This window comes from Myotis davidii, unplaced genomic scaffold (assembly GCF_000327345.1).
Source record: "Myotis davidii unplaced genomic scaffold, ASM32734v1 scaffold341, whole genome shotgun sequence".
NCBI lineage: Eukaryota > Metazoa > Chordata > Mammalia > Chiroptera > Vespertilionidae > Myotis > Myotis davidii.
The window spans coordinates 811127-838405 of record NW_006291021.1 but is presented as its reverse complement, the minus strand read 5'-3'; the positions used below and the strand labels follow the sequence as shown (position 1 = coordinate 838405).

The window sequence follows — 27279 nt, the reverse complement described above, 5'->3', positions numbered from 1 at the left end:
CCCTCTCGAAGTCCAGGACCCCTTGGGAGATGTCCTACCAACAGCTTATGCCCGCTCCCTGGAGGATTGGGCCTAAGCTGGAAGTTAGACATCTCTCTGGCAGCCTGGGAGGCCTCAGGAGATGTCCACCTGCTGGCTTAGTCGGACATCCTTAGCCCTGCTGTGGAGGCAGGAGAAGCTCCAGCCACTGCTGCTGTACTGGCCAGCCTTGAGCCAGCTTCTGGCTGAGCGACACTTCCCTGGTGGTCAGTGTGTGTCATAGCGACTGATAGTTCCCTGTGATTATGCTGTTGGGGCAGCGACTCTCAACCTGTGGGTCGCGCGACCCTTTTAGGGGTTGAACGACCCTTTCACAGGAGTCACCTAAGACCATCGGAAAACACATATATAATTACATATTGTTTTTATGATTAATCACTATGCTTTAATTATGTTCAATTTGTAACAATGAAAATACATCCTGCATATCAGATATTTACATTACGATTCATAACAGTAGCAAAATTACGGTTATGAAGTAGCAACGAAAATAATTTTATGGTTGGGGGTCACCACAACATGAAGAACTGTATTAAAGGGTTGCGTCGTTAGGAAGGTTGAGAACCACTGTGTTAGGGTCAATTTGCCTGTTACCCTTTTATTATATAGGTTATATAGGAGAGGATAGGATTGGATTTGCTTTTTTTCACTTAACATGTTGACATTCTTCCAAGTTCTATAAGTAAAAGACCTTATTCTTTTTAAATAGGTTAATAGTAATCTTTCATATGATGTACAACAAAATGTAGCTCATCAGTCTCCTTGGTACTAGAATGTTGAGATTCTTTTCCAATTTTCAGTCAGCATATCCAACTTTCAGTGCTGCCATAAACCAGAAATGTCTCTGTGGTTAAAGAAATATATTTTTTGATAATTAGAAGTAAAATTTTGTGGTCAAAGGATATGTGCATTTTATTTTATAGCAGTTATTCCAACAGTCTGTGCTGGTCAGTCTCTCACCTAACAATGTGAGGGGGTGTGCTTATTTCTTTAAATTCTCACTTAACACTGGGTATTATCTTTTTTTATTTTTACCACTTATGTAGAAGAAAGATATTTTGTTGTATTTATCTGCATTTCTCTGCAGGTAAGGTTTTCATTTGCATTTCTTCACAGATTAGACAGTTTCTGATAATTGGCCATCTGTATTTACCAAATTGCCTTTCCATGCCCTTTGCTCGTATTTTTCTACTGGGTTGTTTGTCTTATTGACTTCTAAGGACTCTATAAAATGTTGCAATTGTTTCTTTCCCAGTCTGTCATTTGACTTAACTTGTTTGTGGTGTTTTGATCATTAAAGTTTTAATTGTTAATTTAGGCAGTGCTGTCAACCTATTCTGTATGTTTTCTAGATTTTATGTTGTGTTTTTAACATATAGAAAATATTCTACATTGTAGAGCTAATAGTTATGGTTTTATTTTTACATTAGGATGTTTAATTTATTTGGAATTTATTTTCACATATGTTTTGAGGTAGGTAGGGATCAAAGTAAGGAATAGTTCTGTCACATTCTTCTTGCCCAGTCACACTCTCCCCTACTCACTTCCCCCACAAAATTTTGTGATTATTGTCACCGTAGATTTGTTTTGCCTACTCTGGAACTTCATGTAAAGTAGAACCATTCAGTGTAATCACTTTTGAGAGGGATAGAGAGTTAGAAACATCGATGAGAGAGAAACAATCAGCTGCCTCCTGCACACCTCCCACTGGGGATGTGCCCGCAACCAAGGTACATGCCCTTGACAGGAATCGAACCTGGGACCCTTCAGTCCGCAGGCTGACGCTCTATCCAATGAGCCAGACCGGCTAGGGCAAGTATAACCACTTTGGTGTTTGGTTTCTTTGCCCAGCAGAATTGGTTTTATCTTGAGCTTTATAGTACATTTATATGGCAATTTCTACTTAGTTATTTTCAACTACCTTATTAGGTTGTATCGAGATTTTAACTATAGAGTTCTTTCTTCTAACCCTTTTGATGAACAAATTAAAGATGGTTTGAAATCAGCATGCTGATTATTTTAATCAGAATCCCTGAAAGCATATCTCACATAATCTCAGCACTCCTCCAAAGTAGTTTGACACCAATAATTTGTTTAGCAGAATCTTTTATTTATTTTTAATTGATTAATTTTTATTAATTTTCTTGGAATGGCATTGGTCAACATGAACATACAGGTTTTGGGTGTGGGTTTCTATGTTAAAACATCTGTGTATTGCACTGTGTGTCCACCACCCAAAGTCAAATCTTCTCCTGTCACCATATATTAAGATCCCCTTCCCCCCACCCCCCTCCCTCTGGCACACTGTTGTTCATGTTCACAAGTTTTAATTTTATAACCCACATATGGGTGAAATTATATGGTTCTTAGCTTTTTCTGACTGACATTTCACTTAGGATAATATTCTCAAGGTCCATCCATGTTGTTTCATCCTTTCTTATGGCTGAGTAAGTATTCCATTCTGTATATGTACTGCATCTTTTTTACCCAGTCCTCCTATCGTGGAATACTGGTCGTTTCTATGTTTTGGCCACCATGAATAATGCTGCAATAAACATAAGGGTGCATGTATCTTTGCCAATACATGATTTCGAGGTTTTGGGATATATACCCAGGAGAGACGGATTGCTGGGTTGTATAGTAGCACTATTCTCAATTTTTTTGAGGACTCGCCGGACTGCTTTCCATAGTGGTTCTATAGTCTACATTCCCACCAGCAGTGAATAAGGATTCCCTTTTTCCACAACCTCTCCAACACTTGTTATTGCTTGTTATGTTGATAATGGCCACTCTAACAGGTGTGAAATGGTATCTTATTGTAGTTTTTATTTGCATTTCCCTAGTTGCCAGTAAGGTTGAACTTGTTTTCATATATTTGTTGGCTGCTTGTATGTTTTCTTGGGACAGGTATATTTTTATTTCCTCTGCCCACTTTTTGATTGGGTTGTTTGTTGGTTTGGTGTTGAGTTTTATGAGTTCTCTATATATTTTGGAAATTAAACCTTTGTCGGAGCTACTGTTTGCAAATATCTCCCATCTGGTTGGAACTGGAAAAGCAAAGTCAGCACATTTGCTTTTAATTTTATTTATTTATGTATTGTTAATATTCATCCCAGGTTATTTTTTCTGTTAATTTCTACAGAAAGTGTGGGGGTGGGGGTGGGGGGAGAAACATCAATGTGAGAGAGGCACATCAATTGGTTGCCTCCTGTATGTGCCTGGACCTGGGGGGCCAAGGAATGAGCCTGAGACCCTTTGGTTTACAGGCCGATATGCTCTAACCCATCCGTGGGCAAACTACGGCCAGCGGGCTGGATCCAGCCCGTTTGAAATGAATAAAACTAAAAAAAAAAGACCGTATCCTTTTATGTAATGATGTTTACTTTGAATTTATATTAGTTCACACAAACACTCCATCCATGCTTTTGTTCCGGCCCTCCGGTCCAGTTTAAGAACCCATTGTGGCCCTCGAGTCAAAAAGTTTGCCCACCCCTGTTCTAACCAGTGCTCTGGGCACCGGCCAGGGCACGTTTGCTTTTTAAGCTATTACCTGTATTATGCTACTGGGTCTTTTGTTTGTGTATGCATGTATGTGTTGTTTTTTTGAACTATTTGAGAATAAGTTGCAAGCATGTGCCCCTTTGCCTTAAATACTACATACAGTATTACCTAACAGCAAGGACATTACATGGCATTTGTTCACAAAATCAAGAAATTAACTTTGATACAATGCTGTTATCTAAGCTTAGACCTTATTTAGATTTAGACATTTTTCCAGTAATGTTCTTCGTAATTCAAAAGGAAAATCCAGGGTCATGCACTTCATTCAATTGTCATATCTTTGGTTTCCTTTATGCTTCATTCATATTGAAAATAGTCAATCAGGTACACCTGAAACTAATATAATATGGCATGTCAACTGTAATTGAAAAACAAAAATTTAAAAGTAAAATAGTGAATTGATTTAATTTTAGCAAACCTAACTCTAGAGACCAAAAATTTATTTTCCCCATAAATTTTTTATTTTGTTATGCCTAATAATTTTCATTCTGCTTCAGCTCTGCCATTTCTGTTATTATTTACATGTTTCTATTTTGCTCATTTTAAATAACCACCTATATACTGCTGTTTAGATGAAATTGCCAACAGTCTTGCCCTCTGTGAACTGTTATAAACAGTTCACAATAAAAATAAATAAAATAAAAATCAATGGAAAAAATACCCTTGGGTAAAGATTAAAAAAGAAAGAAAAAAATTACAAGGTTCGCCCTAATTGGGTTTGGCTCAGTGGATAGAGTGTCGACCTGTGGACTCAAGGGTCCCAGGTTCGATTCCGGTCAAGGGCATGTACCTTGGTTGCGGCCACATCCCCAGTTGCGGGTGTGCAGGAGGCGGCTAATCAATGTTTCTCTCTCATTGATGTTTCTAACTCTCTATCCCTCTCCCTTCCTCTCTAAAAAATCAATAAAATATATATTTTTTAAAAATTACAAGGTTGGATAAGGGAAGTTAGAGTAAGTTGTTTCACTTTTTTTTTAAAGTGCTGTTAAAGTTGTCTGAAAAATGAATGCAAGCCAAAAATGTGTCTAGCTACTTTTTTCCTCCCTTCTTTCAATATATTTTTATTGATTTCAGAGAGGAAGGGAGAGAGAGAGAGAGAAAAACATCAATGATGAAAGAGAATCATTGATCGGCTTGTGAAAGAGAATCAATGATGAAAGAGAATCATTGATATAGCCCACACTGGGGATTGAGCCTACAACCTGGGCATGTGCCTTGACCAGGAATCAAACCATGACCTCCTGGTTCGTAGGTAAACACTCAACCACTGAGCCATGCTGGCTGGGCTCTAGCTTCTTAATGTTCATTTTTTTCTTAATCTTAAATTACTAACCTCTTGAAACACCTGAAGTTAAGCCATTCCTTCCAATTCAAAGTCCCAGGCATACATAAGAATAAAATAATGAGTTGGACCAATATTTTAAATCAGTGGTGAGGGGAAAAATTAGTAAATGTTGTAGGAAAATTAGTTTCCAAGTGGGACAGTCTTTTGGAAACTAACTTCAGTCTGAACAAAACTGAGTCAAGTATTAAATTGAAAACCAATAAAGAAATAAATACAGGTGAATATTTATTTATGTATTCTTAGTATGGAGAAGGGCTTTTAAAAGTGAAAGTAAAAAAACATTTATACAGAAAAACTGTTTAATGACTTTGGCTACATGAAAGTGAAATTTACCCAGAACCCATAAATAAAAGATTGGTGAAGGACTGTGAGAAAATATCTGTTGTATATACAATGTGCCAATAAAAAATGAGAAATAGCCCGACCGGCGTGGCTCAGTGGTTGAGCGTCAACCTATGAACCAGGAGGTTATGGGTTTGATTCCTGGTTAGGGCGCCTGCCTGTTTTCGGGCTCGATTCTCAGTCGGGATGTGTCCAGGAGGCAGCCGATCAGTGATTCTTTCTCATCATTGGTGTTTCTACCTCTCCCTCACCCTTCCTCTGAGATCAGTAAGAATACATTTTTAAAAATAAATAAATAAAATGAGGACAGTCCTAGCCAATTGTGTTCAGTGGATAGAGTGTCGGCCTGCGGGCCAAAGAGTCCCAGGTTCAGTTCCAGTCAGGCACGCACGTATCGTGGTTGCAGGCTCCTTCCCGGCCCTGACCCTGGTCAGGGCTCATGCAGGAGGCAACCAGATGTTTCTCTCTCTCTCCCACTCTCTAAAAATCAATGGAAAAATATCTTCCAGTGAGGATTAACCAAAAAATAAAAATAATTAAATAAAAATAATAAATCAATTAATTAAATAAAATGAGAAGTGGAACAGAAATTTTTAAATGGCAAAAGAATATAAATGAGAGTTATAAAACTACAAGTGATCAACAAGAAAATTTCAACCTAAGCAGTAATCAGATAAATTCAGGTTACAAGTATTTCTTTTTGCTTAGCACATTGGTAAGGGAAAAGAAAAATGGCTGATTTTAACAAAGATTCAGAAAGATTGGCAGTTTTATTCATTGTTGATGGAACTGTGTGAATTGAAGTAACTGTCTTCTGGGATATTGCGATAATGTGTATGTTTTCGTTTGTTTTAATCAAAGCCTTAAAAATACACATACTCTTTGTCCTGGTGGTGCCATTTCTAGAAACATTCTAAGAGGATAATTGCCTAGATGCCAAAAAAAATCACCAGAGTATTCATCTTTATAAGCGTTTTTTAAAATTTCCAGCCATAGGTATTAGATAAATGATGGTATCTTCATGCAAAACTATTAAAGAATATGGAGCCCTAACCGGTTTGGCTCAGTGGATAGAGAATTGGCCTGTGGACTGAAAGGTCCCAGGTTCGATTCTGGTCAAGGGCATGTACCTTGGTTGCGGGCACATCCCCAGTAGGAGGTGTGCAGAAGGCAGTTGGTTGATGTTTCTCTCTCATCGATGTTTCTAACTCTCTATCCCTCTCCTTTTCTCTCTGTAAAAAAGTCAATAAAATATATATATATTTTTAAAAGAATATGGAAATACTTCCTGGCCCATGTGGTTTGATGTTTAGAGCATCAGCCCATACAGTGAAAGGTTGTAGGTTTGATCCCTGGCCCCAGTAGGGGTGTGTTCAGGAGGCAACCAATTGATGTGTTTTACATTGATATTTCTCACTCTTTCTCTCCCTCTCTCTTTTCTTCCACTCTTCCCTCTCTCCTTCCCTTCTACTCTCTCTCTAGAAAAAAAAAATCAATGGAAAAAATATCCTCGGGTGAGGATTAACAACAACAACAAAAGAATATGGACATATGTTCACAACATGTTAAGTGAAAAGATTATAAAATGACAGTACAGTGCCATTTTTATAAACATAATACATCTAGTATATCCATAGCAAAATATGGGAAGACATCTATATATATCAGTGTGTGACAACATGAGAGCTAACTCTAGGTAGTAGTTATTAACTGGCTTTTATTTTCTTTAAATATATATATTTTTTATTGATTTCAGAGATGAAGGGAAGGAGAAATAGAAACATCAATGATAAGAGAGAATCATTGATCGGCTGCCTCCTGCATGCCCCACACTGGGGATCAAGCCCGCAACCCAGGCGTATGCCCTGACCGGGAATTGAGCCATGACCTCTTGGTTCATAGGTCGACGCTCAGCCACTGAGCCACGTTGGCCAGGCTTTCTCCTGCTTATTTATGTTTTGCTTTATGTCAGTTACTGTGGGAAAACATGCTTCATGTTTCTTATGTAAAAAGCAGCACATTTGTATAAGATACTATTCTCCCTATAACCAAAGCCACTTGATAAGAAAGCCAGACCTGAGAAAGATCTGGCCTGCTTTCACCTTACTAAGAACCAGTTTCCAGCTCCTCATACTTCCACATCCACAACCACTGGATAAGAATAGAATCTCGTCTGCTTAGGTGGTAGGGGGTCGGCCTTGTCCAGAATAGCCTTACCATTCCTGGATTACACAGTGTCCTTCAGTTTAGCAAGTGCCACAGGTGTTTTAGGTGGCCATTTCTGTAGTGCTGAGGGCCTATAAAAGTAAAAAATTATTTCTTCTGGCCTTAGCTGGTTTGGCTCAGTGGATAGAGCTTCAGCCTGCAGGGTCCCGGGTTCAATTCTGGTCAAGGGCATATTCCCAAGTTGTGGGCATGATCCCCAGTAGGTGGTGTGCAGGAGGCAGCCAATCAGTGATTCTCTCTCATCATTGATGTTTCTCTTTCTCTCCCTCTCCCTTCTCTGAAATCAATAAAAATATTTCCCAAAATGTATTGCTTCTGGAAAAATGCATGTTATTAATCTCCTACTTTGACAATTATCTCTTCAGGACGTAAACCAGAAGAAGAAGGTGTGGAAGATAATGGGCTGGAGGAAAATTCTGGGGATGGACAGGTATGTGTAGCATTGACAGTGATTCTGCTCAGCGATGGACCAGTAGCAGTTCATTTGTTGATGGCTGTTTTGTTATGTCACAGGAGGATGTTGAAGCCAGTTTGGAGAACTTGCAGGACATTGACATGATGGATATCAGCGTGTTAGATGAAGCAGAAATCGATAATGGAAGTGTTGCAGATTGTGTGGAAGATGATGATGCTGATAATCTCCCAGAGTCTCTGTCTGATAGTAGAGAGCTAGAGGGAGAAATGAAAGAGCTTCCTGGGCAACTTCAAGAACATGCTCTAGAGGAAAGAGAAACTATAAATAACTTAGATACTTCATCATCTGACTTCACTATGTTACAGGAAATTGCGAACGACCCTTTCACAGGGGTCGCCTAAGACCATCGGAAAACACATATATAATTATGTATTGTTTTTGTGATTAATCACTATGCTTTAATTATGTTCAATTTGTAACAATGAAATTGGGGGTCACCACAACATGAGGAACTGTATTAAAGGGTCACGGCATTAGGAAGGTTGAGAACCACTGCTCTAGAATGTGCCCTGAGTGCATCAATTCCTCAAATGTCATAATAGATGAGAAGTGGAATATATGCTATACATTTGCAGAATGCTACATTAAACGTTTCAGGGACATTATTGAAGGCCTGTCTGCCAGGCATTGGGCATTAATGTTCTTTAATTGGGGGAGAGGGTTTGGGGGGGTGGTGGTTAAACCTCACTAACTCCAGGATGATAAGAGGATAAGAATTAAGACCAGACCTATTCCAGAGTCCATGTACTTAACTCATGCACCATGTTGTCTTGGTACCATTTATTAGATTATTTTACTTTTATGAGGATAAATTTGCTAAGTATACAGAAAAAGTGATAGATCATTGGGGCTTTTCCAGTCCTCTGCTTCTGTCCCCATACTCTGATTTGGGAGTTGATAATGGTAAGAGGCAGGGTTCTCAGAGATGCCATTCCATTCGGGGCTGTTGCCACCTCAGGGGCAACAGTCCCATTGTCATTGGCATCCAGGTTTCGGGAAGGTGGTGGTGGCCACTGAAGTCCAAGAATCCACTCCAACGCCTGATTCTGGGCATTGTTCCCTGAAGAGTAGTCTCCAAACCTCATGCTCCAATCTACTTGTAAATCTATACTACAGTAGCCCCGCTTATCCATGGGGATAGGTTCCAGACCCCCAGCAGAATCACACTATATTGCTCTTTTGATTTCTGCACTGTATTCAGAATTTTATCAGGTGATTTTTAAAAATTGATTTTTAGAGAGAGAGGAAGGGGGAGGGAGAAAGAGAACCATCAATCTGAGAGGGAAACATTGATTGGCTGCTTCCTGCAAGCTCCTTACAAGGATTGAGCCCACAACCCAGGCATGCACCCTGACTGGTAATCAGACTTTCATTACACAGGACAGCCCCCAACCATCTGAGCCACACCGGCCAGGGTTGTCATAAGTGATTTTTCATGGCTGTTACTTGTTATTGTATAGATGTTCCATTATGTTACCTTATTGATGTATTAAACTATCTTCTCTGTTTATTTTACAGCTAGAGGACAGAGAAACTATAAATAACTTAGATACTTCATCATCTGACTTCACTATATTACAGGTAAATTGTTGTGTCTCTCAATAATTATAGCATCAGTGGTTATACTACAGTTTCTGGAAACCACTGCAGACATTGTGTTGCACTCCCAAGGAAAAGTCATTCAAGGTTTGTTAACACTGCCTGCTTTGTCAGCAAAACCATCAGAGAGGGTTTTGCTCCCCTTCCCCTAAATACAATGCCTGTTGCAAAGGACTCACCATCTTGACTTTCCACTCAATTACTATGGCTTCCCTGTAACGGAGAGGGCATATTTGGGAAAGTTTTTTGCTGATTTGATTGCTGAGGGCATCCTCTGCAGAAAGACTGTTAGGTCAAATAGCAAGGGGGACTCCCTCCCTAAGGAAGATGGATGGGGTCCAGACTAGGATGGGGGTGGGGGGCAGAGCACAGACATCACAGCTGGGACAGGTGGATTCCAAGACTTCTGTTTCTGCCTTTGAGAGTATTTCTTATGGAAAACGAAGGGATTTTTTTGATTATATCATCCTGTTTCATTACCATCTGTGTAAATATTAAACCTTAGATGAGAACAAAAGAGATGTGGACTAACTTACAGGTATGATTTCAATAAATTTGGGTCTTGAGTTTCCTTTTAATGTTTCTGCCAGACTTATATGTATGTAAACTGTTGGAATAAACTTACTTGGGTCTAATTTTTGATTTTTTTTAATCCTCACCCAGGGATATTTTTTCCATTGGGTTTTTTGGTTTTTTTTAGAGGGGGCGGGGTGCAGAGAGAAAGAAACATTGATGTGAGAGACACATCAACTGGTTGCCTCCCGTACACACCCCAACCAAGACCAGGGATCGAACATGCAAACCAGGTACATGCACTTGACTGGAAATTGAACTCACAGCCCTTCCTTGCACAGGCCAGAGCTCTAACCACTGAGAAGCTGGCCAGGGCTTGCGTCTAATTTTTTTTTTAATATATTTTACTGATTTTTTACAGAGAGGAAGAGAGAGAGAGAGAGAGAGAGTCAGAAACATCAATGAGAGAGAAACATTGATCAGCCGCCTCCTGCACACCCACCACTGGAGATGTGCCCGCAACCAAGGTACATGCCCTTGACCGGAATCGAACCTGGGACCCTTCAGTCCACAGGCCGACGCTCTATCCACTGAGCCAAACCAGTTAGGGCTTGCATCTAATTTTTAATAGAAACTTTTTTGGTTTTGTTTGTTTTTAATATATTTTTATTGATTTCAGAGAGGAAGGGAGAGAAAGATGGAAACAACAATGATGAGAGAGAATCACTGATCAGTTGCCTCCTGCATACCCACTACTGGGGATCGAGCCTGCGACCCAGGCATATGCCCGTGACTGGAATCAAACCTATGACCTTCAGTTTGCAGGCCAACGCTCTATCCACTGAGCCAAGCTGGCTAGGGCTTTAATAGAAACTGTTCTAAAGAAATGAAAATACAATTAGCTTATTTCAGCCCTTGATTGTTGTTACTGGTTTTTTTTTTATGTCAACTGTGCTGCTTAATTAGAACACCTTTCAGATAAGATCTCCATTTGCTCTGCCAGGCAGGGCAAGGTTGGTTGTCACTGGTTAAGTAGAACCCCAGCCTCAAGAAGCATGCAAACCTCAAAAAATAAAACTTCGTGGAACCCAGCTCACTTTAGGGCTGATGTCTCTCCAGCTGTGAAGAGATGCATTTTATTTATTCCTATGAAAAGAAAGGAAGAGCCAGGTCTGGTTGTTTCATTGAGTTTTTGTTCTAGGTCGAAGACTCCCAAGTTAAAATGGAAAGCATATAACCCTTTCCAGAGACAAATAGGAATATATTCAGTTTTTCTTTGGAAAAAGTTAAGGAGAGAATTGTTCTGCCTGGAGTGATCCTTTGTTTTGCTCATAGAGTTTTACTTCCTAAAGTAGCATATATTATGTTAAAAACAAGTTGATTAATAGTTAAATGAACCTATGAATAAAGTGAACAATTTCCTAGGGCTTCCTAGAATGGCAGGTCTATTCCCAGGGGAAGATACAGACCATCCACAACCATTTATGGGGTATATGTGAAGTACCTGTGATGCGATGGTGTGGATACAGACATGAGAGAGAAGAAAGACTGGTCTCCATCCTCACAGGGCCCGTCCTCCATGCGTAGAGTACACACATAAACAGCAGTGGGAATTGGCCTGACTGGTACACAGCCTTTGCTCAATCTGGGCTCTGTGTGCTGTGTGTTCTTGAGCATGTTTATCATTTACTCTGTGCCAGTCTCCTAATCTAAGAAGAAAGATGATACTAATAGTTCCAACCTGCTAGTACTGTCTAATGATTAATATATGTATGCATAAGGTGCTTAAATTTGCACCTGGAACCTAGTCAGTGCTCATCAGTATTGACTGGAATTCTATAATAATGTACCTTGTACAGAGGTAGGGAACAGGGATTACATATTGAGAGAAAGGCCCTTCATTAGTGGGGCAGCCTTTGAAGCCATTCAGGATAACCTTTCTGAGCTGAGGACCTCTGACCTAAATGTAAGACTTGGCTGGGAGTGAGGTCAGGGTACAAGTGGGCCTGTTGGGGAGGGAGGTGGTGTGAGGGGCCATTGCTAAAGCCCTTAGGCCACAGAGGGACATGTGCTCACCATGGTGGCAAAAGTGCAGACATGAAGATGGGAATAGTAAACCAGAGGCTACTGTAGGTGAGGGATAACAATGGTCTAAATTGACAGGGCTTCCTGAGAAGGGTTGGAGGGAATTTGGGAATTGGGCCTGGCCCAGTGGGGACCTTGATTGCAGGAGATATATGTAATCCTGGAGAGCTCTCAGGTGACAAAGGGGTAGCTGTGGTACAACTGCGAAATAACAGTTTAATGACATATCCTGTATTCCCTCAGTCTTATGAATATTCTGAACTAATGCTATTTTAATTAATTAAAACCTGATTGTTTACTATGTGCCAGGCATTCTGTTAGACACTAAAAGTAGAAAAATGAAAATACTGCTCTCCTTGCACTTAAGAGTTCTGCCTAGAGCAGTGGTTCTCAACCTTCCTAATGTTGTGGTGACCCCGAACCATAAAATTATTTTCATTGCTACTTCATAACTGTAATTTTGCTACTGTTATGAATCGTAATGTAAATATCTGATATGCTATATGTGTTTTCCGATGGTCGCAACCCACAGGTTGAGAACCACTGGCCTAAAGGGACAGATAGGCATGTGATCAGTTCATCACCATAAAAAGTGAAATGTTGCCAGGCACTGGGGAAACAGCAAAAAATGAAAACCAGATACCAGGTTCCTTGAGAGTAGCCTGAAATGTGGGGTTTGGGCCCAGAGGAAGGAGCTGGAATGCCAGCTGTGTGGGCTCTTCCTTCACGAGCAAGTTGTCCCCCTGTTGCATTTGTGAGTGCTCTAGTCTGTGTTTTAAAAATTTCTCTTTTAGTTATTGCTATCTAGCACAAATCTTGTTTTTTTATTTTATTTTATTTATTTTTGTTTTTTTCGCAGGAAATTGAAGAGCCATCCTTGGAGCCAGGTACTGTTCAATGAAAAATTTATCAGCGGGGGTTTGGAATCATTCTAGTTTTCCACCTTCTCTAATTTGAATTCTTAAATTTTAAAAAGTTGCCATAATATAGTATACATTGTTCTAAAAGTTTACGATCCAGAACATACCAGGATCATAGAGATTGGAAACCCAGCCATATCACCAGATCTGTGAAAGTGGCTAATTTCTCATTTTGCAAATGTATTTATGAGATCTCATGCCTTTTTAAATATAAATGGCACTTAAATGCATGTAGAAAGAGTTTGCATGCCTCTCAAGCTAATACTGCTGTACCCCACAAAACAGATCTTGTGATATTGGACAGTACCTTAACTTTATGGTTTTTAATTCAGGCAGTGCAGGTAGAGGAAGGGAGATAAATTTTAAAACATTGAGACATAACTGGATTCCAGAAGAGGAAAGAGTTTCTTCATGAGAATTCCAAACAAATACTATTCACTTTCTGGACTTCAAATATCTCAGAGCACCGATGGAAGAGATTCTGATTGTCATGTTGGACTGTTCTGTTAAAAGAAATTCAAAGAAATTTGGAAATTGAGCTGTTCAGTGAATGGTCATACATTCAGTTAAACAACTTGGACTTTGGAAGCTAAATTTGGAAGAGTCATATGTAAACGACGACAGAATGAAGACTGTCAAGAATCAGCCAGAAGGTTTTGGGGTTAAATCTCTGGGATGCTTTTCTCTTCCATGTAGCGTGGCAGCTTACTCTAGCAGTCGGTTGGAGTGCAGGTAGTGTAACCAGTGTAACATGTGTACCCGCGGGTTTTCCAATCTCTGTGTAGCTAGCAGTTCTCTTCGTGTTAGTGTGGCAGCCGTGCCAGTTCCACATTTGTGATTGCTTTATTTCCCTGGTAATTAAACCTTGTGCCATTCTATTCCTGTTAAATCCGTAGAAAATGAGAAAATACTCGACATTTTGGGGGAAACTTGTAAATCTGAGCCAGTAAAAGAAGAAGGTTCCGAGGGCGCACAGAAGCCTCTAGCGAGGAGGTCGCAGAAGCGCCCCAGGAAGCCTCAAGCCCAGACCCCAGAGATAGCAAAGAAGACGTGAAGAAGTTTGCTTTTGAAGCTTGTAATGAAGTCCCTCCGGCTCCTAAAGAGTCCTCAGCCAGTGAGGGCGCTGATCAGAAAATGAGGTTTGTTTTTTCTCAGTTTTAGACCAGACGCTATCTCCTTTTCATTGGTCGTTTAATGACACACATAAGCTGTTTTTCTACAATTGGCCAGCCAGACTGATGAAACTGTAGTTTACCTCTAAAGAATGTTTTATTTCTCTTTGTTTATTTTAAACTGATTATATAATCTTTTTTCTTTTCTCAACCTGTCATGGTTGTTTTCTTTAATTCTTCCTAATTATCTTTAGCCCAGCCGAATTAATTAACTCCTGTGGGTGTGAAATCTTATGGTTAGGTCAGATTTCCAATACAAGTTTGTCGGGGTACCATTTTTTTTCAGAACTAAATTTCGGGTAGGTATGCAACCTCAGCACATATTTTATCATTTTGAGTTGGTTTTCTCTCTGCTTCTTCCTCCTGGAGTGACATTCTTTTTTCTCTCTAGTTCTGTCGAAGATGACTCGGATACAAAACGACTTTCCAAAGAGGACAAAGGTAGGCCCCTACGACAGTCTCTTGCAGTGTGTGCGGCCTCAGCACTTCTGTGGTATATTAGTGCATTTCTCAGCCAGATGTGTCTGTGTGTCTTACATGGGGCCTTTTTCCACTTCTGCTCTTCACTCTGCATGTCCTGGGTAGTGGGGAGCAGGCCAGTTCTTCCGGGTTGATGTATTAATGTCATGCAGGCCCTTGTTTGCATGAGGGCACTTTGGAAATGGAAAAAAATGATCTGGTGTCAGATATCTTGGGGTTGCCTGGTATTTCAGCTTTATCAGCACCTTACCTCTTTATTACAATATTTTTCTTTAATTGAAATTTTACTATCCAGATTCATTCTTAATCAGTGTTATAAAAAGAACAATTGCCTGACCGGTTTGGCTCAGTGGATAGAGCGTCGGCCTGCAGACTGAAGGGTTCTAGTTTCGATTCTGGTCAAGGGCATGTACCTTGGTTGCAGGCACATCCGCAGTAGGGGGTGTGCAGGAGGCAGCTGATCGATGTTTCTCTCTCATTGATGCTTCTGACTCTCTATCCCTCTCCCTTCCTCTCTGTAAAAAAAATCAATAAAATATATTTTAAAAAAGAAAGAAAGAACCATAACTGGGGTAGGTGCAAAGTATGTGTCACCAGAAAGGAGCCCCAAAGTGTTTTGACACAGATATCAGCATTCTTTGTTCAAGAGCCACCTCATGGGTTTCCTGAATGTGGTTTGGTAACTTTGAGGGAATCTCCATGATCCTAACAGCTCCTGGCTTGCTGTTGTAAGTGGCATTGCTGCAGGTCCTGTTGGACCTAGTGTGTCACTCCAGTTGTGTAACGACAGTGGGCTTTGGTATCTTGGACAAGTGGGGGAGACATATGTGGCTTCTATGACTAAGACTCAGGATATTGTATGAATTATATTCTTGACCATACTCTGTGTTTTTTTAAATAGGTCGTAGCAGTTGTAGAAATTTCTGGGTTAGTGGACTTTCTTCCACCACCAGAGCTACAGATTTGAAGAATCTTTTCAGCAAATATGGAAAGGTAAGACCAAGGGTTTTCTGGAGAAGATGTCTTTAAGCCAAACTTACTGTAGCCTTTCTATGCAGATTACTGTCCTCTCAGTGACCACTTTCACACTTTGCTATTCTTTGAGCTCACAGCTCATGGCCTGTGCAGGATCACCTACCCCTTTATGTGTGGAGGTGACAGATCTGTAGAAGCTCCCAGACCCCCTCTACTTTCTGTTTCTTCTCCCTCATCCTCTGCCCCCAAGCTACCACTTTTTTGAGGCTTCAGGATTTAAACCCAAGAAGGGCTGCAGGGGCTGTAGCAAAGGGCAGGGCAGAGAGATGCTGTCAGCACTTCTGTGAGACAGTGGTAACTGCAGGACAGCACAATTGAGGCTGTACACATAAGATGCCTTTGCATCTTGACCAGTGACAGGTTCCAGCTCTGCCACTCACAGTTGTGTGGTCAGATTCATGTCACTTCCCTTATGGGAACTTCTGTATCATCTGTACACCGGGGGACCTTCCATTGCTGCCTCCTGAAGATGGTATGTAGCTATAGCAGAGCTATGGATGCTCTGCCTGTGGCCCTCAACTGTAGCCTGATTTTTTTAATTTTTTTTTAATCCTTGTCACAGAATTTTTAAAAAAATATATATTTTTACTAATTTCAGAGAGGAAGAGAGAGTGAGAGATAGAAACATCAATGCTAAGAGAAAAGAATCATTGATCGGCTGCCTCCTGCATACCCCCTACTGGGGATCAAGCCCGCAACCCAGGCATGTGCCCTTGACTGGAATTGCACAAGGGACCCTTTAGTCCACAGGCCCATGCTCTATCCACTGAGCCAAACCAGCTAGAGCCAAGGATATTTTTTCCATTGATTTTCAGAGAGAGTGGAAAGGAGAGGGAGAGACAGAAAGAAATACTGATGTGAGGGAAACACATCGATTGTGTTGCCTCTTGCACACACCCTGACCAGGGCACCCATACCGTTTTTACCCACAGCTGGAGCATTTATGGCCACTTCCCCTCTGCACCCCCAGCCCCTCTCTCCTCCCTCCCTCATCAGCTCTTGGTGATGGCAGTGATTGATAGACCAGCCTCCCCCCCAGGTTCCCACTACGGCTCCTTGTTTGTTAGGGCACTCGTGTTGGCTTTCCTCCCTTTTTTCTCACCTTCTCCCTGTGCCTCCTGGACTCACCTCCGATATAAATTACATCCAGGGCTCCTGTCTTTAGAGTCAGCTTTTGGGGCAAGCCAAAGTAAAACTTGGTACAGGCCCTCGTTCACCTTAACGCTTGAGCAAGTTATAAGAGATCAGACCAACAGCATTTACCTTGGTTACTGATGTCCAAGAGCTAACAAAGGGAAAATTAAACGTACCATGGTGATAGAAATAGCTGACGACTCCCTGGGCCTCAGTAATCCAGGTTGAGCCCTTTCCTCTTTCCCCTGTGGCCCTCAGAGGAGAAGGGGGCTCTCAACAGCGAAATGTCACTCTGAGGCCCATGGCTTCTTGGGAGCATTGTAGGTTTCATTGAATACCTACAGTTTCAGAATTAGACCACTCTGAAACCTTCCGTTGAGGCTAAGATTCCTTGTGGAAAATAAGGATGAATACTGGCTCCTATGGGGCTTCTCCTGAACCTGGTGCCAGACATCAGCTTGCTGAAATGTTTAGAGGAATTACTCAGTATGTGAGGGTGTGCCTTTAGTGCCTCAAACATCTTAATGAATTTGTTATCTCCAGTGAGATGGATTCTGCCTTCCAGAGTGCTCGTTGCAAACTTGTTCTTATTTCGATAGCCATCTATATATGTGTTTCTATTTGCTGCTCACATCTATGACTGTATATTCAGAGTGATTTTTTTACAAGTTTGAGATAATGTTAAAGGAATATTTGCAGAACTCTGCCTTCATCTTGCTTTTGCCACACTGCCATCCTGGTTCCGTGGAGGAGGTCCTTGGAGTAGTTAACTGCAAGACGGTAGCATTATCTTCCCCAGTCATCTGCCTCTTTTCAGGCACCTGGTGACAGGGTTTTCCCCTCCCTCATACCAGGGAGGAGGCCTGACTTGGGGTGGATCAGAGGAAAGCAGCGTGAACCGTAATGACTTGTGGGAGGGTTTTGCGTCCGAGACCTATTTCTGTACTTTTCCTTTGAGGTGGTGGGTGCCAAGGTTGTGACAAATGCTCGGAGTCCTGGAGCTCGCTGCTACGGCTTTGTGACAATGTCCACAGCGGAAGAGGCCACAAAATGCATTAACCACCTGCACAAGACTGAGCTCCACGGGAAGATGATCTCAGTGGAAAAGGTAAAGGGCCATTTTTTTCCAGGATTGTACTATTTGAGGAAACAGTAAGGTAATACTTCCATTTGCTTCTATTTTTCAGGCAAAAAATGAGCCTGCTGGAAAGAAAACCTCTGACAAAAGAGACGGTGAAGGGAAAAAAGAGAAGTCCAGCACCAGTGACAGGTATTATTCTTTTCTCTAAGGAAATTGTGGCCAAGATGATTCTTTTCTTTGTTTCACATCCTTCAAGTTCTCCACAGATAGGGAAGAGCACGAGGCCCCTGACCCCGTTGTTTTTCCCATTTGTTGTAAGGGGGTTCCAGCACCAGTCATTGTGCTGGATTTCCTTAATCCAGGGGCACTTGGGGAAAGCCGGATGGGCTCCTTGTTCTTTGTTGTCTTGTTGATGCCAGTTGAGGCATCCTCCTTCTTGGCACTTGGTGCTCATTGCAGGAACCTGATAGTGGCTGGTTTGTTTATCAGAATACCTGATCTAACACACTTCTTTGTTTTGGGGTCTTACCCAGATCAGCAAACCTTAAAAGGGAAGATAAAGCTGACAGGAAGGATGATGCTAAAAAGGGTGAAGATGGAAGTGGAGAAAAGAGTAAAGATCCAGATGATCAGAAACCTGGCCCTTCAGAGCGATCTCGAACCACAAAATCAGGTAGCTACCACCTAATCGATATGTAAGAGCTCACTTCGAGTTCTGCTCCTGGCCGTTGTAGTTTGTTGGTTTGCTGTCATCAGTTGGCAACACAAACTAGATTTATTTTCCATAGAGTTCAGTATTTTTTTCTCATTTGGATGTTTCTTGTTTCTTACCTTAACACTGACACCTTTCTTCCTGTAGGTAGTCGAGGAACCGAGCGGACTGTAGTAATGGATAAATCTAAAGGTGTGCCTGTTATTAGTGTCAAAACATCGGGATCCAAAGAGAGAGTGAGTATTGATTTTGTAACTAGGATATCTAGCAGTTTTTCTCATTTGACATTTCTTCCATTTACATTTCTAAGTGTGTTTTAGGGAATTAATGAGGTTAATTTGAGCAAGGTTGTCTACCTTTTCAAAATGTAGATATCGTGAACTAAAAAAAAAAAAAAAGAAAGCTTAAAAGCTTTTCTTAAGGAGCATTTGAGATCTTGCTTTCTGGCACATGCTATCAGTTTGGCTCCAATAAACTCTTTTTCCCCAATAAATTCTGAATAAATAAGTAAATGCTTTCCTTTATACTTAACTTGTTCTGATGAGAATTGTTGCTCTTTTTTTCTAAAGCTAATTTTAAGATTCAAACATGGGAGTGGTTGACCTTTCCCCTGAGCCAGTGTTTATCAGTCCATTTTCATTGCCTGCCCAGAAAGTTTTGGCAGTACTTCATCGTGCATTCTTAATCTACATGGGATCCAGCCAACCTCCAGCCACCTTAGCTTTATCCTGTACTGTCTCCTTGCAGATGCTCTGCAGAACACAGAATCCACAAAGTACCTGTGTTGTTAGGTGCTTACCGCTTCAGTCTCCCTTCCATTAGGGTCATGGACAGTGTTGATATTCATACATTCAACTCTTGACAACCTTATAACTTTGATAGATGTGGGTCTCCAAAATCACCCACATTTAGTGATTCACTAGAGCAGCGATGGTGAACCTTTTGAGCTCCGCGTGCCAGCATTTTGAAAAACCCTAACTTAACTCTGGTGCCGTGTCACCTATAGAAATTTTTTGATATTTGCAACCATAGTAAAACAAAGACTTATATTTTTGATATTTATTTTATATATTTAAATGCCATTTAACAAAGAAAAATCAACCAAAAAAATAAGTTCACGTGTCATAGGTTCGCCATCACTGCACTAGAGGGACTCGTGGACTGAGCATATACATGTACTTCCAGCTAAGATTGGCTACAATGATGTAGTGAGGATACACAGTGGATCATGGGAAAGACAGGCAGAGTTTGGGGGGAACCCTTTATGGGCTCCTTTGTATTCTCTCCCTCCCATGAAGGCTCACAGAGCAGTGAAAATGCAGCAACCCACAGGTGATGCTTCTGCCCACAGAAGCCCATTAGAGTCTCAGGCAAGATTTTTATTGGGGGCTAGTTACTTAGCATGTATCAAATTCCCAACTCCCAGAAGGAAAGCAGGTGTTCTGTGTAACTATAGTTTGCACAGTTCCGGCATAGTGAACCACCCATACCAGTTAACTGTCCACTGGGGACACTGAGTATTAAGATCCCAGATTCCACCTCAGGCCAGTTGTGTTAGCCCCTGTGCTGCACAGATGACAAACCATTCCAGCTATTGAGTAGTGTGCATCAGTTGCAAGTCAACATTTTGATTATGGAAATCTGTGTATGTTTTTGCAAATATTTTAATATAGCCTTTACCCTTACTTTATTAAAAATGTTTAGGCCCGGCTGGCATGGCTCAGTGTTTGAGCGTCAATCTATGAACCAGGAGCTCATGGTTTGATTCCCGGTCAGGGCATGTGCTTGGGTTGCTGGCTCAATCCCCAGTGTGGCAATGTGGGGCATGCAAGAGGCAGGCGATCAATGATTCTCTTTATCATTGATGTTTTTCTTTCTCCCTCTCCCTTCCTCTCTGAAATTAATAAAAATACATTTAAAAAAATGTTTAGAAAATGGCAAAATAAGTGTGGATTCCAGGGCTAAGATAGGTAGAGCTCAAAGAGAATGCAGTCAGCACAAATAAGGAATCTTCCTTCATACCAAAAGGGGCCTCAGTTGGACACTCACTGCACATTAAATTATGAATGAAAACTACAAGATTAAGGAATTTACTGTGGATTCAAAAGACAAAGTATAAAAATATTTCTTTGGTCTTTTAGTATTTATGAATTATTGTACTGTTTTCCATACAAAAAACTAAACCTACTTTTGCATCACCTACATTTAGTATTAAATGGTGATGAAGACCTCTGATTTTGAATTATAAGCAAAATATGAAGTTCCTTAGGAGAGAATGAGTTGTTACTTAATTGTCTCATTAAATGTTAATCTTCATTTCTTTTCTTCATGTTGGATGCTTGGACCTGGACATGATTGTTCCTGTTGTCATTTCTACCTTAACTTCTTAATGTTCCTTGATGAACCAGGTTTCTAAGAGCCAGGATCGCAAATCAGCCAGCAGAGAGAAGCGGTCTGTTGTGTCCTTTGATAGAGTCAAAGAGCCTCGGAAATCAAGAGACTCCGAGTCCCGCAGGTGAGTCAGGTTCTGGAAATGTTCACTGGTTGGTTGCTGCCCTGAACTGGTTATAACTGTGTTCAAGGCTGTTTCAAAGCCCCCTGTGGGTGGAGAACTTCTTTAAACCTGTTTGCCCCTTTGGTTTTCAGTTGCCGTGCTGTGACTATCAACTTACGGCTTTTTCAAATTATTTTTCATGTAAATAGGCTCATCTCTTCCTGAAGATTATGGAAGGGACCAGTGGCAGGAGATGGAATGCTTCTCGGTGCAGTCATGCTAGTTAACACCAATTTGCTCCGGAAGCTATGAAAATGGAAAAATGGTGGGACAGATGTTGAGTGAGCTGAGATGTCCTCATCCTTAAATAAGCCGAGAAAAAAATATTTTTATAATTTTTTAAAAACTAACCACAAATAGTATTGACCACATTGAGTGACAGTTAATTTTCCTAATCAAGAAAGAACTTTTAAGCTGTAGTTTAAAAAATAATTGTTAGTTAAAAAAGTCTAGGAAAGTAAGAGAGAGGAAAGGGAACAGGGTGTACTGTTTTGTTTTAATGTCCCACACAGAACTTTATGCCTAAGAGGGAAAGGCATTGGGCAAAGGAAATTTTCCTTTTCATGATGTAATTGGCAAATAAGTAGAACCAAACCATGTACATGTGGAAATTAACCTGATAAAAATGACATTTTCCACTAGTGATGGACTCTCCCAAAAATGACTTCAGGTCATTTGTTCTTTGGATAGTCCTTTGGGTCTCCCAACTCACCAACATCCTTGACAAAATAGTTAAAATGAACTGATGACTGAACACAAGCATAAAAATAAATTATTCATATAATATGAAAGTAAATATATTTGTGAATTTTAGCTTTAGAAGGCCTGAAAACTCATGAGGGAGAAGTAGACTAAATCATAACTTTAACCTTTCTATAATGAAAGACCGAAGAGAAAGTCAAAAGACATATGACAGATGGGAATAAAGGTCATTTGAAATGTAGTAAGGAAAAAAATAACCTGGTAGTAAAATGGATCAAAGACAATACAAGTGCCCATGAAACCTATAGAAAGTGGTTCAGCCTCACTGGGGATCAGGGAAATTGAGATGAAAACAGCAGTGAGACCAGCTTTTTATTCACCAGTTTAATTTGATCCACCATTTGAATTATAGTGTGGGAGACGGGTATTGGTAGAGGTGGGAGTGGACATGGCAGACAGCCTAGGGAGACATTCTGCAGAGGCACACTTCGGAATCCTAATGTCCGGACACAGTAATGCCACCTCTTCAAAGCTCCCTGGAGGAACTTATGCACAGGAAAATGGGGATATGGTGTCCCTTTTTGTGAGGTTGGGAACAACCATGAGGTCTGCCTCTGGATGCTGGTTATGTAAACCTGCCTACTCCGAGGCCTTCTTCCTGAAATCTATAGAGATGGAGATGTGGGAGGGTTCTGATGTGTTACGTGAACCAGGGAAGCTGCCATTTTGTCCAAAATGCAGACACAAAACAAGGCAAGATTATGCATTTCTGTTAGTACAAATATGTGTCAGTAAATGCATAGCAAAAGATGGAAATGAGACCGGCTCGCAGGTATACAGAGGCTGGAGGAAACGTGCTACAGTATGATCAGTATCACTACCAGAAGAAAGGCTCTCCAGCATGGGATGGGTGCCCTGCATGGCCTCATTGGCACTTCACCACTCAGCTGTTACAGGCCCTTGCTTGTTAAATTCACCTGAATTTATATAACAGCATCAAATGATTTGATTCTACTGCACTAGCTTGGTTTCACAGTGACTAATTGAAGTTCATGATTTAGAGAGCAAAGGTTCTAAATCAGACTTAGCTATGAGAAATATGTTCTGGTGTGTTTTTTTTAATATTTTTATTGATTTCAGAGAGAGGAAGGGAGAAGAGAGAGAAACATCAATGATGAGAGAGAATCATTGATCAGCTGTCTCCTGCATGCTCCCTACTGGGGATTGAGCCTGCAACCCAGGCATGTGCCCTTTACTGGAATCAAACCTGGGACCCTTCAGTCTGCAGGCCAACGCTCTATCCATTGAGCCAAACCAGCTAGGGCTGTTCTTATTTTTAATGGGTAATTTTACAGAATCAGATGTTGAACTCCAGAAAGATCTTAGCTTGTATTACAGACCCCATACATACCTCTTTGCTGTAACCTGGCTGGTCTTGGATTCATCTGGAAGCAGAGCGAATGCTTTAGTTTCCGGGCTCTTGTTGCTTTTTTTGGATGCAGTGAGCTTCCTCCTTTTTCTTCCTGCTAGAGCAGCAGTCTTGCAGGTCTAGACCCAGCCCTGCAAGCTGCATTTCTGCAGTGCTCCATGGTTGCTCTGCATTCATAAAGCTCACCCCACTGGGTGGTGCCACCAGCACTGCGGCCTTTGAGTCCCTGCAGCTGTTGCTCTCTGCCCACAGGTTGCGTGAGCGCAGTGAGCGGGAGCAGCGCATGCAGGCACTGTGGGAGCAGGAGGAGCGGGAGCAGCTGGAGTATGCCCGGGAGAGGCTGGCATTCCATCGGCACCGCCTGGAGCGGGAGCGCATGGAGCGGGAGCGGCTAGAGCGCGAGCGCATGCACGTAGAGCACGAGCGCAGGAAGGAGCAGGAGCGCATTCACCGAGAGCGGGAGGAGCTGTGGCGCCAGCAGGAGCTGCGCTATGAGCAGGAACGGCGGCCCGCTGTGCGGAGGCCCTATGACGTGGACGGCCGGTAAGCGAGCTGCTCCCACCAGCTACCCTCAGGTGGCCTATGACATTAAGAATTGTGTTATGGTCCCCAAAATCATGTTCACTTGGGATTCTTATTTAAAGGAAGCACTTGCTACAGTCCAATTCAATGTCCTGTACTTGGTCAGGGAATTTGCAATGGTCTGAGGCCCAGTAAGGAAATAGTTGGGCAAAGTTGTGCTGATGAAGTCACTATCTTCCAGTCCCAGAACAGATTCTGAGGAGGGAGGGGGAAGTTCAGGTACCCAGAGCAGCTGGGCAGGCAGGCAGACCAAAGAGCACTTGCTCTGGGCCTCTTCCAGGCTTTGTAATCATTGCAGTAATTTGTTTTTGCTTATTCAGATAATAAAACTTATAAAAAATATTGATGTGTTATGTGAGATGAAAGTGCTAACCACGAGTGAAAAAGAGGACTAAATTTGAACCCTGCTGTGAGGGCTCTGGGTGATAATCCCAGCAGTGATCCTTTCTGAGTGTTTCCAAATGCATTTATCTTTTTTCTACCTCATGAGCTAAAAGACGTCTCTGTATAACATACAACATGACTTCTATAAGAGGTCTTTAGACTCCTTTAGGACTTTTTAATGCCTTTGTACTGATGCTGGGAGTCTGTTCTACTCAAATGTTTTCAAACATCACTTCACTTACTTCTAAAAGTCCTCCCCACTGGATGTCTTTAATGGATCAAGTCAGTGTCATGGTAAAAGACACAGAAGTACACTATAGAGCCCCGATAACACCTCTTGCTTGCTGTCTTGATAGATTAAGGCCAACCCTCATGGTGGCCATTCTGCAGATTAGTATGTGTGATCACCTCTTACAGGCAAACCAAAGCTTTTCTACCTAGGGGAAGCAGATGTGTTGAACAAAATAGAACAGTCATTCAGTCAGATTTTTTTGTTTGGTAATCCTCATCTGAGGATATTTTTTCCATTGATTTTTAGAGTGGAATGGAGGGAAGGTGGGGGCGGGGAGAAACAGAGAGAGAAAGAAACATCTATGTGAGAGAGACACATCGATTGGTTGCCGCCTACACACACCCCAACAGGAGTCGGGGATCAAACCTATAACCCAGGTACATGCCTTGACCAGGTATCGAACCTGTGACTCCCTTCAGTGCGCAGGCCAACATTCTAACCACTGAATAACACCAGCCAGGGCTTTCAGGCAGATCTTATGTCACCCCTCCAGTCTCTCTCAGCTTGTACAGCAAAGAATACTCTGTTGATCAAGTTAAGTGTTGGGATCAGGGGTAGTCTCGGGGGGTAAGTTTACCAGTTCCCACAAGATGGTCTATTTGGAGGGGGGAAATGCACTCAGCCCTTTCTTCCCATTCCAGGCGAGACGATGCCTATTGGCCAGAAGCCAAGAGAGCTGCCCTGGATGAGCGTTACCATTCTGATTTCAGCCGCCACGACCGCTTCCATGATTTTGACCACAGAGACCGGGGCCGCTACCCTGACCACTCAGTAGACAGGTTAGCTGGGCCCTCATCATCCTGCCTACTTAATGCAGATGACATTTGTCCTGGGTCATTCTTACTAGTGAGGAAGTGAGATTAGCCCTTTTAGGTTCCGTGAATCCATTTGAACAGTGTATGTGTGGAATACTGGATTCAGTTTAGGAGATGTTTTCTATTTGGTGGTCTAACCAATATCTCCTTATGGTTTCTTTTCCATTATCTCTTTCAGGAGAGAAGGTTCAAGGTCAATGATGGGAGAAAGAGAAGGACAGGTAAATCAGAAGCTATGCTTGTAGACAAAGTTTTCCCGTTGAGTTCTCTTTTGTTCTTCTGCCAGCCTTCCCTCCTCCCCCTTTTTGCATTAGTGCAAGAATGAGTAAAGGAGAAGGGCAGCCCTTCACTGTTTGTGGGATGACAATTTGAATTGTGCTTCGTCTTGTTTGGAAATCTCAGCAGGTTTTCTGAAGCCCTTTTCGGATTTGACCTGAAGTTCTACACGCCCAGTAACTAAATGCACTGGTAGTAAAATGCTAGAAAGCCTTGGGTGAGTCTGAAAGGCTCTGTAGGAATGTACCTTGTGACCCACACAGCTGACAGATGCCACACTTCCTTATTGTGGAGTCCAGGTGTACCTGTGGTGGCTGGTCAGCCTTCCCTGCTGAGCCTCAGATAGCATCTCAGTCTCTGGTCCACACTCATTCTCTTTGCAGAATTAACACCTTAGGAAATAAGCTTAGTTTTCTACTTCTTTTCCTATCTTACATGTGGATTGAGAAATTTCCCAAGGAGCCCCAACTCTTGAGTGGTTTACATGGAAAATCAAAGGGATTGAGAGAAGGTTGTGGTTAGGGTGGTATTCAGCAGAATTGGTGTCCCATGAGTCCGTCCTTTCCCTGACTCCAGCATCTTTCCCGGCCTGTTCCATCATTTCCTAAGATGGGGATGGCTTGGTTCCTTGGTATATCGAGGGGTTCCTCTGCCACCTCAGGAGTAATTCTGTGATCCTCGCCTGAGTCTTATTTTCTCTACTCTTGGAGATAAATCTTACATGCAGCCAAATCTAGACCCAGTCTTACGGTTTTTCTTTGGTGGAAAAGTTGAACACAGTGGTTAAACTGTCAAGGCTCTAGAACGGCCGTGGGCAAACGACGGCCCACCAGATCCGGTCCGTGGAGCCAAAAGAACGGAGGGTTCTCTTGCTCTCCCTTCCGCTCCTTCACCAGCAGCAGTGTTAACATGGCAACGTCGGGAAACACGGCTGCAGCTCCTTCTTCTGAGTCCAGTTTAAGAACCCATTGTGGCCCTCGAGTCAAAAAGTTTGCCCACCCCTGCTCTAGAATTAGAACCAGGGTCATGCCTGGTGCCACCACTTTTGTCGAGCCTAATTCTCGAGCTGTGAAATGAGGTTATTCTACCACATAGGTAGTTGAATAAATGAGACCACATGTGCACAGAAAGTGTTTGCATAGCCCCTCACACATAGCTGTTATTGCTAGCGGGTTTTCATCTGACATCAGACAATGCAAAACTGAAAGGGTTTGTTGTTTTTAGGGCTGCCCCAAATGGCAGATGTGACATATGACATCAGAAAGGGGAAAGAGCACAGACCCTTGGGGCCTTGTTGAACTGTTAGATGGACTAGTTAGTTGGATAAAAGAATGTTAGTTAGCCGAGGCCGGTTTGGCTCAGTGGATGGAGCGTCGGCCTGCGGACTGGAGGGTCCCGGGTTCGATTCCGGCAATCATGTGAGTATGTGATGCAGCCAAATCCCCAGTGGGAGATGTGCAGGAGGCAGCTGATCGATGTTTCTCTCTCATCGATGTTTCTAACTATCTCTCTCCCTTCCTCTCTGT

The 27279-nt window shown here is 41.9% G+C and overlaps 1 protein-coding gene across 1 annotated transcript in view; it reads left to right on the top strand.

The window, feature by feature from the left end:
• SAFB (scaffold attachment factor B) overlaps positions 1 to 27279 on the top strand; it is a 36138-nt gene that overhangs the window by 6016 nt on the left and 2843 nt on the right. Inside the window, 16 exon segments of the mRNA XM_015564294.1 lie at positions 7879 to 7943; positions 8027 to 8236; positions 9513 to 9569; positions 13045 to 13072; positions 14002 to 14073; positions 14076 to 14244; positions 14669 to 14718; positions 15659 to 15750; positions 17885 to 18034; positions 18114 to 18196; positions 18541 to 18680; positions 18867 to 18955; positions 21128 to 21234; positions 23657 to 23947; positions 25304 to 25441; positions 25656 to 25698. Coding sequence (XP_015419780.1) covers positions 7879 to 7943; positions 8027 to 8236; positions 9513 to 9569; positions 13045 to 13072; positions 14002 to 14073; positions 14076 to 14244; positions 14669 to 14718; positions 15659 to 15750; positions 17885 to 18034; positions 18114 to 18196; positions 18541 to 18680; positions 18867 to 18955; positions 21128 to 21234; positions 23657 to 23947; positions 25304 to 25441; positions 25656 to 25698 — 1784 coding nt within the window.